Source organism: Mus caroli, unplaced genomic scaffold (assembly GCF_978045245.1).
Source record: "Mus caroli unplaced genomic scaffold, Mus_caroli_1 scaffold_13, whole genome shotgun sequence".
Lineage (NCBI taxonomy): Eukaryota > Metazoa > Chordata > Mammalia > Rodentia > Muridae > Mus > Mus caroli.
In genome coordinates this window covers 11,831,939-11,845,831 of record NW_028227268.1, presented here as the reverse complement: position 1 = coordinate 11,845,831, position 13,893 = coordinate 11,831,939, and the positions used below count along the sequence as shown (strand labels likewise).

General features: G+C 38.4%; 1 protein-coding gene across 3 annotated transcripts in view; it reads right to left on the bottom strand.

Annotated features, from left to right (window-relative positions):
* The window catches only part of Abca5 (ATP binding cassette subfamily A member 5), a 73,887-nt gene that overhangs the window by 28,508 nt on the left and 31,486 nt on the right, over positions 1–13,893 (bottom strand). For all 3 annotated transcript variants that reach the window (XM_029483791.2, XM_021176497.2, XM_021176498.3), the window contains 11 exons: positions 13,528–13,675; positions 12,415–12,583; positions 11,662–11,720; positions 9,235–9,345; positions 7,835–8,010; positions 7,038–7,157; positions 5,475–5,613; positions 4,217–4,307; positions 3,899–4,038; positions 2,374–2,493; positions 533–734 (listed from right to left, as the gene is read on the bottom strand). In XM_029483791.2, the coding sequence (XP_029339651.1) occupies positions 533–734; positions 2,374–2,493; positions 3,899–4,038; positions 4,217–4,307; positions 5,475–5,613; positions 7,038–7,157; positions 7,835–8,010; positions 9,235–9,345; positions 11,662–11,720; positions 12,415–12,583; positions 13,528–13,675 (1,475 nt within the window). The remainder of the gene's footprint in view (positions 1–532; positions 735–2,373; positions 2,494–3,898; positions 4,039–4,216; positions 4,308–5,474; positions 5,614–7,037; positions 7,158–7,834; positions 8,011–9,234; positions 9,346–11,661; positions 11,721–12,414; positions 12,584–13,527; positions 13,676–13,893) is intronic.

Below are 13,893 nucleotides of genomic sequence, written 5' to 3'. Positions count from 1 at the left end.
TTACAAAACTTAATGGGTGGAAAAATTATGAAATTATAAAAATTCAAAATAAAAATTTAAATGTAATGACAATAACTCAAAAATTAGACATTAAATAGATAGTATTACTTGTCACTTCATCATTTTAAAGATGAGACCAAGTCAGTTTAGGAAAAAAGGGTAGAGCTGAGCACAATAGCACACATCTTTAATCTCAGCATTTAGGAGGCATAGACAGGGGGATTTAGGTGAGGTGGAGGCCAGCCTGGTCTACAGAGTGAGTTTCATGCCAGCCAGTGCTATAGAGTGAGACTGTCTCAGTTAGACTGGCTTAGATTAGATTAGACAGACAGACAGACAGACAGACAGATGATAAGAATGAAAAGGTTAAAGTACCATGGATATGTAATGAAATTACTGTGACTGTGAAACTGTCATTTAATCTTTCGGAACTACAAAGCTGTGTTCATGTCATTGTTTAAATGTCTGGATAGCAAATTCTACTTGTCACCTGAAAAAGACAGGCTGTCAGGAGAATGACGATGGTACTCACACAGCGCGCACGGATTTGCCTTCTCGTTTCAGTGAGAGGAAATGAAACTTTGCAATCGTGGACACTTGCTGCTTCCAGAGGCTCATGGTGCTCACTAAAGAAGCTTTCGTTTCCGAGAGAATAAGCAAACTCTGCTCCATTTCATCAAAGGACTTCGAGTCTGCCTCTTCCTCCCGCGGCTGCTGTGTGAATACACTATAATCTTTCCACCAATAAAAGTAACAAACACAAAACCATTTTGGAGTGTTTGAAATACAAAGATCAACGACTAAGACATCAACATTACAGCACATGTCTGGGAGTGGAGTAGGACAGAGACTTACACTCTTTGGCATCATCTACTGACACTGACTTCATGCTAAGCTTCAGTCATAAAATTCCCAGCTCACTGTCTCGTCGTACACTACACAATTCCGCTGCGCTCTTGGCCACGCCACCCAAGATGCTCTTGGCAAGGTCATCAATTTCTCCCTCTCTACGAAGCTGCTCACCATCCTGTTTCCAAATAATTTCTTTCCTTGCTTTACTCTGTATATTTGACAATCAAGAGTCCACTTTCTCTTGCACCAAAGACAGCTTTTTCTAAAATTTTGCTTCTCTGTTCTTTTGTGAAGAAAAACTCACAATGCCAGCCCTTCTTTTCTCCCAGCTGCTCCCATCAGGGTGCCCCTCCCACTGACTCTTCTCCCCAGTCTCCATAACAGCATCTTTGTGACTTCAAGATTTTCAGCTCCAGCCCTTACACCTCATGGAGTTTCTGATGCACCTTAGATAGTGAAGGCAAACATGCGTCCTACATTCTGTATCTACCCCTCTGCTCTCAGGAAGAGGCAACTACATGCAGTTCCCAAACTTGACAATGCCTCTTGATCCCTCCCTAAGAAGCCTCAGCAAACCATTATTGCTGAGATCAGCACACTACAAATCCACCCTGTGCATGTTTTCCTGCCACCCTATTCAAGCCCAATTTTATACACAAGTTTTCCTGACTGATCTTCTGCTCTTCCTTCACACTACAGCTACCATCCAATAATTAGAAATACTTTTCAGTGTTAGACATGAACCCAAAGTCTTGCAGATGCCAGACAAGTACTCTATTGTGGAACTACCTTCCCAAACAAGAGTGTGTTCAACTAAAAACCAAGAATTACCGAGTTATTCTTTTGCTTTAAACTCTTTGACACTGCATTCAAAATTAAAGAAAGCTCTTCCCAGATGTTCAAAGGCAAAACCTGCCGGGCATGGTGGTACACGCATTTAATCCCAGCACTTGGGAGGCAGAGGCAGGAGGATTTCTGAGTTCGAGGCCAGCCTGGTGTACAGAGTGAGTTCCAGGACAGTCAGGGCTACACAGAGAAACCCTGTCTCGAAAAAACAAAACAAAACAAGCAAAACAAAAATCAAAGGTAAAACCTGACCCAGCCCTCTGGCTACTCTCTGATAGCAACACCTAATATTTCCTTCATGGTTCCCACCATGGTGGCCTGCTTTTTGTCCCTCAAAGACATCTAATTAATGTCACAACACCTGAGAAGTAGAAACTCTCTTTATCCAGTACATTTTGCCCTAAGATGTTTGCATATGTGAATTTTTCTGGGATTCACATCTCGTTTCAAGCATCTCAATAAAGCCCTCTCTAACAATAAGACTTGCCAAGCATATCAGGTCATTTCCTCCATAATCTCTTATCACCATTAGCAATATTTCAATTACTTATTTACTTCTGCCCTTGGCTCCACAAGGCAACACAGACTTCATATGCTTACATAATTAATTCATTTACTTATATAATTATTTGTATTGTCCAGTTCATTGACTGATCTTTTTAGTTCTGTTTTTACCTGCTTGGTCAATTTCTGCTTCAACTTCTAGCTTTAAGAATACATCTTCCAATGTTGTCATGGAAACACCATAAGAAATAACTCCCAGGTTTGAATGAATGTCCAGAGCAGAAAACAAGCCTAAAAGAAAGCAGAAAGAGGTCAAATGATTTAGAGCTCTCATAAGTGGGATGGATGAAGGAGAGAAAGCACAGCAGTTAAGAGCATGTGAGTCCTTCTCTGTCCCCAGGTTGGAGTGCCTCACATCCTCCTCTAATACAGCTCCTAGGAATCTGATGCTGAGAAGCCGCCACAGGCACAGGTACCCAACATGCAAACACCCACATACACACACCCACACAACCCACACAAACACTATAAAAATACAATCAATATAAAGTGGCCTACAGTGCCATTCAAGTCATACAAAAGTCTAAAATGCCATTCAAAACTGGGTATGAGCCAGGCCTAGGTTTTCATATCTGTGATCTCAGCACTCCAGAGGCTGAGGCAAGAGAACTGCTAGGAAATTAAGGCTAACCCAGCACCATACAGTAAGCTCCAAGACAGCCAAACAGCTCAGGCTGGAGTCTAAGATCCTATCTCCAAAACAACAAAAAATACACACACGAAAGAAAGGAAGGAAGGAAGAAAGGGGAGGGGAGGGGAGGGGAGGGGAGGGGAGGGGAGGGGAGGGGAGGGGAGGGGAGGGGAGGGGAGGGGAGGGGAGGGAGAAAGGGCTAAATTTACTTAGTCAGCATAATGGTACTCAAAGATTTTGGTGTCAGGATACTTTTAACATTTCAAGTTGCACAGAATGCCAAGGAAATTTTGATTTTTGGAAAATATTCATTAGAATTTTAACATGTTTTCAACTAAAACTAATAAATATTTTATACACTTAAATAATAATTCTAAATTAAAATAATTACTTTATAATTTATTGTGAAATTAGAAATTATTTGAAAGCACATGAACATCTACACTCATATACACTAAACAACAACAAAAAGAAAAAGAAACACACACACACATGCACACACGCACACACAGCTCGTCCTCAGGAGACCTACAAACAATTCTGCCAGCTTTGAACCAGGGCTCCAACTCTACACCTGGCTGTGCTGGCTTGGAATTGGCTATGGAGACTACACTGGTCGCATACCTCTAGCCAGCTTCTGGCTGTCCCTGTGCCCTTCCTTCCCCCCCGCCCAGTTGCCATGATTATAGAGAGGCACCACCAAACCCACCCTAATTTTCTTGTTTTCTTAACAACATAAACATATTTCTCTTTATTTCCATTAAGTATTTAAATTAGCAAATGATAGTTGTATACTATTTATAAAAAAACAAAAGCAGAAATCATACATGTTAGTATGCAGTAAACTTCAGGTTCAAAGACAAGTTGAAGCAGAAAAACTACAAGCTCTGACCAGCTGAGACTATTACAGAGAGAAGTAATCAAAAAAGGCAGAGCAAAACCTATTCCCAAAACAAAAGCTCTACTCAACCAAGAAACTAAAAAAAAAAAAAAAAAAAGAACTACCTGAAAATTTGTCCATGTCTTTGAAAGGCAGGCTATACACGAGCTGCTGGTCATTCTGCTGCAGTAGAGCAGCTGCGGGTATGTGCTGCCTAACCAGTGACGACAGCGACTCTGTGGCACTGTATCTGTCTATATACATGCTAGGAAAAGCCAAAATTCATAATTTTATCATTAGTCAATAAATAATCAATAAATTCTGAATGTTCTAAACTATATCACTAAACACGGCTAGGGCACAGTACAGCAAGCCTTGCAAACAGTAACAGCAGACTAAGCATAAATGCACACAGACTAAGGGCCCAGGAGAACAAGTGTTACCTCAGGCGGTAGCCGATTCCCCATTTACTCTTTAGGAAAATTGAAGAACCAACACACTTCAGCATTCCTTGTGATATGACAGCTTTCCTGTCTACAAAGTGGAATTCACATTTCAATGTCTAAGTTAATAATAGCATACATACAAGTATTATATCATTAATCATCATATTAACCTTATAAGGAAGACACGACAATATCATCACTTATTTTTTTTCTGATGAGAATACTGGGAGAAGACAAACACACATTACTTAAACATGTTTCACATAGCTATTAATACAACAAAGCCAGGAACTGTCCTCAGGCAGCCTGACTCCAGAGAACATACTCCAAATAGCCCAGACTCTTACTAAAGGAACCTATAATACAGGAGTTTTCATGATTCCTTTAACCAAATGTACAAAAAAAAAGGAAACATGGTAACAAAAATAAAAATGTTAGTTCATTAAATTCTATTTTATATAGATACTACTGAAGAGATAAGTTGATTTATCCATCTAATACTACACAATCAGCTAGAAAAATAAGTTATAGTATTTCAAACTCTCGGACTTTTGTCCTGGGTGTTAAAACCCAAGCCCAACATATCTAATTGTAACATATACATACACAACATTGAGAGCACAGAAAATGGCTAACAGGACACTGAGAGCTACCTTAGAATGACCTGCTTACAAAGCCAGCCCTTGACTGAGAATCTGGATCCGGAAGGTTCTGATTAGTGTTAAAACAGACATGGAACTCACTATGTCTAAACACTGCACACAAAAACAGTGGATACTGAATGCTTGCTTTCCTTTCCTTCTGGAGTTGTGCTGTGTTGAGAAGAACAGCTCTATGAACCAGTACACAAAAGAATTATGGACACTTGAGCCTCAAATAAAGTAGCAAACAATAGTTTATTTTGCATTTGCTTACAAGTAAATCATGGGGAGATTAAGGGCCTCTGGAAAGCACATGCCTGGCTTCCTCCACACTTCCGCCTCACGTGATTTAGCCCTTTGCTAATTTGGCTTCATGGCCCTTTGAGATAATACATTAGTATATAATGAGTATGGGAAATCCTTGTGTGATTTATTTTGAGAAATATTTATTTTCCAGGATGATCTGGAAGACACTAAACACAGAAATATATAATTTCTAATCTTTAAAACGTCTTGTTTAGAATATGAACCATCAACTAAGTCTTTCTCTGTTCCTCAGGACCCGCATTCCATGTTTATCTCCCTTAGCTTTTACAGTAAAGCAAGCATCTCACCGGCAAGAATGTCAGCCTCATCCATGAAGTGAGTACTAAACACAGTCACTCTGTTAGCCTTTCTATACTTCAGAAGATTCCAAACAATATGGCGAGAGCAGGGGTCCATTCCTGCTGTAGGCTCATCGAGCAGGAGTATCTGAGCAAATAGGGGTATAAAAAAGGGCAAGAAAACCAAAATATTGAAAATGTATATAGATGGTGGAAATTTTCCCTATTTCAAGTTAATATTTTCACCCAAAAAAATCTCTCTTAAAGTTTGTATAAATGTTTAAAATTGTGAATGAATCTTTTCCTTGGTTATTTATTTATTTATTTATTTATTAGGTATTTTCCTCATTTACATTTCCAATGCTATCCCAAAAGTCCCCCATACCCTCCCCCCCCACCCCCTTACCTACCCACTCCCACTTTTTGGCCTTGGCATTCCCCTGTACTGGGGCATATAAAGTTTGCAAGTCCAATGGGCCTCTCTTTCCACTGATGGCCGACTAGGCCATCTTTTGATACATATGCAGCTAGAGTCAAGAGCTCCGGGGTACTGGTTAGTTCATAATGTTGTTCCACCTATAGGGTTGCAGGTCCCTTTAGCTCCTTCGGTATTTTCTCTAGCTCCTCCATTGGGAGCCCTGTGATCCATCCAATAGCTGACTGTGAGCATCCACTTCTGTGTTTGCTAGGCCCCAGCGTAGTCTCACAAGAGACAGCTATATCAGGGTCCTATCAGCACAATCTTGCTAGTGTATGCAATGGTGCTTGGTTATTTATATGTAAGACACTGGTATGACAATCAGACAAAATATGGCAAAAATGTTACATCTATTGCTGTATGTGATTAAATCTGTAAGTAGAGGAATTGATTCTTAGAGACTTTCTGAGGGCACTGTTCATTACGACAGACTCTCACTATGCAGCCTAGACTGGCCTTGAATTCATGATCTTTCTGGCTCAGCTTCTGGAGTACTGGACTATAGGCTGTGCCTCCTTATCTGGCTTCAACTTGTTTTTAATTTAAAAAGCATGACAGGGTGCTAGCAGGAAGTCCAATTAATAAAGGGTCAAATCCATCCTGACCCCATGTTACAGCAGAAAGGGGGAACACAGCAAGGCAGCGGTTTCCGTAGGCTCTCTGCCGTAAGCACACACATGAGCTTTTTAATAGTGTGTAAGGTGAGGCTGCTTCTGTCTTTACAGGCCAGAGAACAGAAACATGCATAAAATCACTGCACCAAACAGTGACTAACTCAATTAACCCTTTAATTTTTTCTTGTTCTAACTTTTTAAATTTCTTATGTTTTATGCATGAGTATTGCATATATATGAGTATTATGCATGTATATATGTCTGTATACTGCATGTATCCCTGGTTAACCACAGGCCAAAAAACTGGATCAGATCTCTCAGAACTGGAGCTAGAAACAGCTTTAAGCTGCCAGGCTGGTGCTGGAAACTGAATGCAGGCCCCCTGGATAAGTAAGCACTTAGTGGCTTAAGCACTAAGCCACATCTCTAACCTAGCACTACTTAAAGTGACCTCATCAGTGGAATCCGCCCTGAATTCACCTTTGGGTTCCCGAGAACTGCAATTCCTACAGACAGCTTCCTTTTCTGGCCACCGCTTAATTTTTTCGCTTGATTATCTTTGATGGCTTGCATGTCCAGATCCAGCAACACTTTCTGCACCTGTAAAGGTACAGTGGGAACAAGTTTCTGCCAACAATCATATCATTTCCATAGTCATCAAAATTAGTTCTTACATATTTTAAGTTCTGAAGTACTATTTTAAGCATCATTTAAGCAGTATGATTTTAAAATTATTTTTAATATCAACTTTAAAATGTTAAGTGAGGATGTGCTTTATTTTTACAAATATTATATATAGTTTTGAAAGTAATAAGTAACAAGGTTCTTAGGGGAAAGTCTGCTTTGATTTTGTGCCTTCTGGATGAGGATGAAGGCTCTGTGTGTGCTGAGGCTCAGAGCTGCGAGGGGTGAAGGCAGAGCAGGAGGGAGGGAGGACAGGGGAGGAAGGGAGGGCAGGGGAGGGAGGGAGGGCAGGGGAGGGAGGGAGGGCAGGGGAGGGAGGGAGGACAGGGGAGGAAGGGAGGGCAGGGGAGGGAGGGAGGGCAGGGGAGGGAGGGAGGGCAGGGGAGGGAGGGAGGACAGGGGAGGGAGTGCCCTCAGGAGGAAAGGAGGACCATTCACAGGTACTAATGTATGCACTGCAAACCCATCCAGTTCTTCCCATTTTCTCTTTACTGGCCTAGAGGGCTTTATGTTTAGGTCGTCAAGCATATTTACTGTGTAAAGCATATTAACGTGTAGGAAATACAGTGATGGTTGATATATAAATAGCATACTTCTTGAATTATATTGTTGGCTGGTATTCCTTTGATTGAAGCCAAAATGGATAAATTTTCTTCTACTGTCAGAACATCAAAGTTTATATCTGACTGTGGACATATGCCAATCATTTTTCTTGCTTCAAACATCTCATCTATTTCAGAGACTCTGTGTCCATATATAGAAGCAAACCCTAAAAGCAAAATAATTTAAATTTACATTAGAGACATAGAATGTTAGAAATGCATGTTCTGATGTGCCTACTAACTTACTCGTTTTGTTACAATGCTTACACAAAGCCAGAATTAATATAAACTTGGGAGATATATTCTCACTTTGACAGTACTGGTTGTATATTTTCAATTATATTTCAACCTCATTTGCCTTCATTCCCAAGGCATATTATACAGGAGAACGAGCAATAGTAACCTACAAGCTTAACATAAAACATATAGCATTACACCAACAGTGCTCATGGGTCAACCACAGTGTTTTACACAGCCAGTCCTACGAGACTCTGAGCAGGCTCCATCAATCATGTACAAGCTGGTTGTATGGTTGATCTTGACCATCAGAATGCCTTGAATTCCAGCTATCTTATCTCAACTGAATCAAACTGATAATTCAGGTATCAGATTTGAATGATAGCCTGCTTGACTTAAGAAGAACTAAGTCAATGTGGCATTGCATGGAGAACTCTAAAAGTCAAAGTGTAAGAGGTCATGACTAACGTCTAAGAACATCTCAAGTAAAAATAAAGAACAAGCCAAACGAATTTTGAAAGTTAAGTCTCATTTACAAAGTTGAAATGCAGAGTCGATACAATCTGGTCCCTTTATGATAACATTGACTTCACAGACACTATTCAGTGATTGCAGAAACACGTGGCTTCCACACAGAGCTTACACCTATAACATAATCCCAGGCCAAGATAATAATCTTGTACCTTTGAGGTACAGCTGTTTAAATCTGATTTTAGAACACAGTGTTACTATTAGTTGGAAAGTTACCATTCTTTCCTTTGGCTGCATATTGAGATATTTGTGGGGTGTCCAATGGTAATTTAATTTCTAATTAGTTACTGATTTATTCTTTCATGCAAATAAGAAATAAAGATATGTACTCATATAAATATGTGGTGGAAATGGTTATATAAAATAAATTTTTTTAAAAGTAAATAAAGTTAAAAATTAATAATTTTTGCTTTAATAAATATCATGGAACCAATATTTTATTTTAAAAATAAGTGTATCTAGTATGGAAAAAACTTCCTCGCAGATAAACAGCTATTCCAAATCACCCACTTAAATCATCTAGTACACATGCAAAGAGGACAAACAATTGCTACACACGGTGACTCCTTAGCTAATAATACTAAAAAAAACAGGAGATTTTTCTCAAGTGAGAAAACTCTTACCATCAGAAGGTGGACATAGTCCACACAGAATATTCATCAGTGTGCTTTTTCCTGTTCCACTGTGGCCCAGCAGTGCAGTAATCTGACCTTCATATATGTCAAATGACAAATCTAGTTCATGGAAAAAAATAAGGCTCAAATTTGTATGTATCTGTTCAGCTCTATAAAGTATTTCATAATTCCATATGATCTTAAGGAAGGCAAACTTCAGTGCATAAAGTTACCAACATAGTTTAAGCGGATTAAGTAGTCTAGACATAAACCGGGCGTGGCGGCACACGCCTTTAATCCCAGCACTTAGGAGGTAGAGGCAGAGGCAGGCAGATTTCTGAGTTCGAGGCCAGCCTGGTCTACAGAGTGAGTTCCAGGACAGCCAGAGCTACACAGAGAAACCCTGTCTCGAAAACAAAAACAAAAGAAAAAGAAAAAAAAAAGTAGTCTAGCCATAGTCAGTGATATCAATAGCAGGAAATGTAAAAAAATCGGTTATTGATTTGCTCTGACACTAAGAATTAAGGCACATACAAAATATTTGAAGGTTTTCTGTGTACTGACTTCTAAGAGTTGTCAAGGAAATTAATACAGATATTTCTCTCTCCAAGGTATCTGAAGATAAGTTAAATAAACGAACGAAAGGAGCAAAGTTAGAAACCGATCCCAGAAGCTGAGAGGGTGAGCGAGTACAGAAAGGCGCCACACGGGCGGACAAGAAGCAGGAGACTCTGATTTTCAGTTGGTTAAAGTTCATGGTTTTGGAGTCATACCTAGAAAACTTTTGTTTAATCAAGTTTCCCGATATTTGTCCTGTTTTTCATTCTTTGGGGTTTATGTCATTTTAAGTTTGTATTTGGCTATATGACTCATCTCCACTTGTTTTTGTCTACAGTGGATCACAGGTCATGTTTTTATAGTCTTTGTTTTGTTTTAAACTTTAATGAAAATTTAATTATACATAAAATATAAGCAATATTTCTGTCTTCTCTATTTCACTGAGTTTGCAGTTTCTTTTATGCCAAACTTACACTGTCTTAGCTATTAAAGCATTTATATGAAATCTTAAAATATATAATTTCAGAATCCATTTTTCAAAATAAACAAAAAAATCTAATAGAATTTTATCTGAGTGTGAATCTACAAAATATGGATAGAATTTGCATGTATACATTCATTCTTCTGACCCTTAAACATGGTATTTCTACCTGTCTAGTTCTTGTCAGCAATAATCTGTACTTTTTAAGATACAAGTCTTCTACATTTTTGTCTGATACCCACAAAGTATCTTGGTGTTTTTATTTTAATTTTCAATTCCTTGGTGGTGGGATGCACGCACCCAATGACTTTCTATATCAGCTTATATTGTCACCTTTCTAAACAGACTTTCAGTTTCACTCTATAGACTACAGAGACTTGTGACTTCATTTGCTTCCTGACAGCCTACGGATCTCTTATTTCCTTCTCTTGCTTCTTGGCATTGGCAACAACTTCCAGTTGAATACCTCACACTGGAGGTCACAGATAACCTTTAATGTTTAGTAAACCACAGAAGGATCATTTGTCACCAATGGCACTGTAGCCAGAAATGATGAGGCTTGTGTACTGGGTATAATTTAAGAATTGTTTATACTCATTGAAGCATACTGTTCATAACCAAAAGGCAGGCTTCATATCGGAATAGAATATTTGAGTACCTTTATCTAACAAAGGCCATGAACCTAAAATATTAAAAATAAAAACCTTAAGTAGGTACTACTTAAAACGAACATTCAAATGTCCAGCGAAGGGATGGCAAGATGCCTTATCCCCTGGGCCGACGTAAGACAGAAGCACACTGACACACTGCTGGGCCCTACCAGAATACAGTCTCTCGAGTGACAAATGTCAGTGTGTAAGTGTATTTTACAGATCCTTGGAGATACTGACACATTGCTAAACGTACTCCAATTCTCCAGACAGACTTCACACACACACAAAGAATCTTACAACCATATAAGTAATGCCTATGCATGTACACAATAATAAAATATAATATTCATTGAACCAGAATAGAACATAAACTGGTTCTGGTTCAAATTGTTAGGTATTTTCTTTTTTCTTCTTCTTTTTTTTTTTTGGCAGCACACCCATTCCTTTATCCTTTGTGCAGAAGAGTGTTGGTTCAGGAAGCAAAGGCTCCCAGTAAGTGGAGGGATAATGACTTCTTTCCGGAGCCTCCAGCAACTGATAGGTATTTTCACGGCAACAGATACTACTTTCTGGCTTTATAGCTCCCATGTCATAAGTTTTACTATCAACATTAGTCACATCAAGTGTCTCTAATGGGAAGACAGCAAATCTTAACAGGTAAATTTAACTTTCACAGTAACGATGCAGACTGGTTCTCTGTCTGTACTACGATGCTATGGACTAAGTCCTGGGCCAGCCACTTACTTCTCAAAGCCTCCACGTTCTCAGTTTTCTTTCTATAGGATTTCTGAATACCACTTATTCTGAAAAACACAGATTCATATTAAAATTATATATGAAATTTTATAATCACATGTGTTAGCATATATGAAATTTTTATCCAAGCTGTCTTGTTTTAAGGTGTAACTTTTAAATTTTGAACTAGCTATACATCTCTAGCAATACAAGACACTTTCCACACTATTAAGACAGGGTTGCATACACAGAGTAAGGTAACAGTTATTCAAATTTGAGGAGAAAAATTGGATGGGGGAAACTGGAGAGACGTATTGAAATCACATGTCCAAAATAAGAATAAATTTGCATAAAAAATATAGAGGAGGAAAGGCTGAAATATTTAATAGGAAAAATAATAAACCACCTTCCTGCTAAAACAAAGAACCAAGTGGCCCCGACCTGAAGGGCACGGTCATCTGGAGGCTATAGGAATCCATTCGGGATCCACTTTAGGCATCGCCCACTCGGGCTCAGGCTGAGACAGCTGAAGTGAAGCACTGTTTCAACGAGTTTACAGACTGTCCTCACTGTTCACTAATCAAATGCTTCTTACATTAGTACAGGAGATATAAACGAGATGTCACTTCGTGTAAGCACAACCAAACTGCCTACGATGCAGATTTTCTCGTCCGGTCTCTTCTATGATAGTGTAACATAAGATTTAAATGTCTGTCACAATTTCCATCAGCAGTTCTACCTACACCTAAACATTAAACATACCTTATAGCTTCTTTCCCTATAAATTCTGAAGAAACGGGCTCAACAATTTCATTGAGACTAATATTGCCATTAATGTTGCCCTCTGATAGCTCCTTATAGTTTCTTTTGTTTTTTGACCAATACGATGGCTTTAAAAAGTACAAAGATGACCTCCTCAAGCCAAATTCCCCTAAAAATAAACATTGAAACCTGAGTTACACAAATTATTTTGAAAGCATACTTAAATCATAGTAAGTCACCTTATTTAACTTTAAATTAGAAGCCCCATTCCATGGGTAGGGCAGCACACCTTCCATCCAAGCACTTGGAAGCAGAGGCAGGCAGAGTTCAAGGCCAGCAGAAGCTACATAGCAAGTTAGATCAGCAAACCTTGTCTCAAAGAAAACTAGTATAAATTAATTAACTAAAGTCATATTAACTAGTAGTTACCATATTACACAGGCCTGGAATATAGAAAATATAACTACTATAACAAAAAAGAGGTCAACGCCAGGCAATGGTGGTGCACACCTTTAATCCCAGCACTTGGGAAAAAGACAGGTGGATCTTTGAGTTCAAGGCCAGCCTGGTCTATACAATGAGTTTCAAGACAGCCAGGGCTACACAGAGAAACCCTGTCTCAAAAAAACAAAGAGGCCATGAATTTGGGGCAGGGGTTGGGGGTGCATGGAAAGAATTGGAGGAAAGTGAAAGGAGACATGATGTAATTGGTTTTTAATCTTTAAAAATAAAGCTAAGTTTTAAAAAGTTAAAAAGTGGAGTTATGAGGCTGCTTTGGATCTTAGAGGGTAAAACAAAATATTTAAAAGGATTAATATAATGAAGAATTAAGTTGTGAAGTGCAGGTAGACTGTCAAAACAAACATCTCTCTTGTTACACAGTCCCTTCATGTTCACAAAGGGCTAGTGAATATGCAATATACTATATATTGTGAGTATATGCATATATATATATATATGTATGTATATATACATACACATACACATATATATATTGCTTAAGAGCAAATTGAACCATCAATGTGCTGTAAAATACTCTGGCTAGGAGAAAAATTAAATTGATAGTATATGAGCAAAATTACTTTAGAATCTTTATAGTAATCAGCCACATACCTGGAATGACTTGGTCGAGATACACAGCCAGGAGGACATAGAACACACTGTCAAGAGCTAGCATGATAATAGTAATAATTAGAGGATAGGGACCTTCAGTCAAATTAGAAAATAAGGCACCCTCATTAAAATCTTCTAAATGCATGACCTAAAGGAGAAAAAGAAACACAGACCAAGTTTATTCCATAAAAAAATGATTAAAACAAAGCTAATATTACTAAGCATAATTTGTTAAATCCAGAATTATTTAAAATTAACAAATTATTTAAATTTGTTAAAAACAGAATTATTTAAAAAGTAATTAGCAACATGCTTCTTTTTAAAATTTTTTTATTAGATATTTTCTTCATTTACATTTCAAATGTT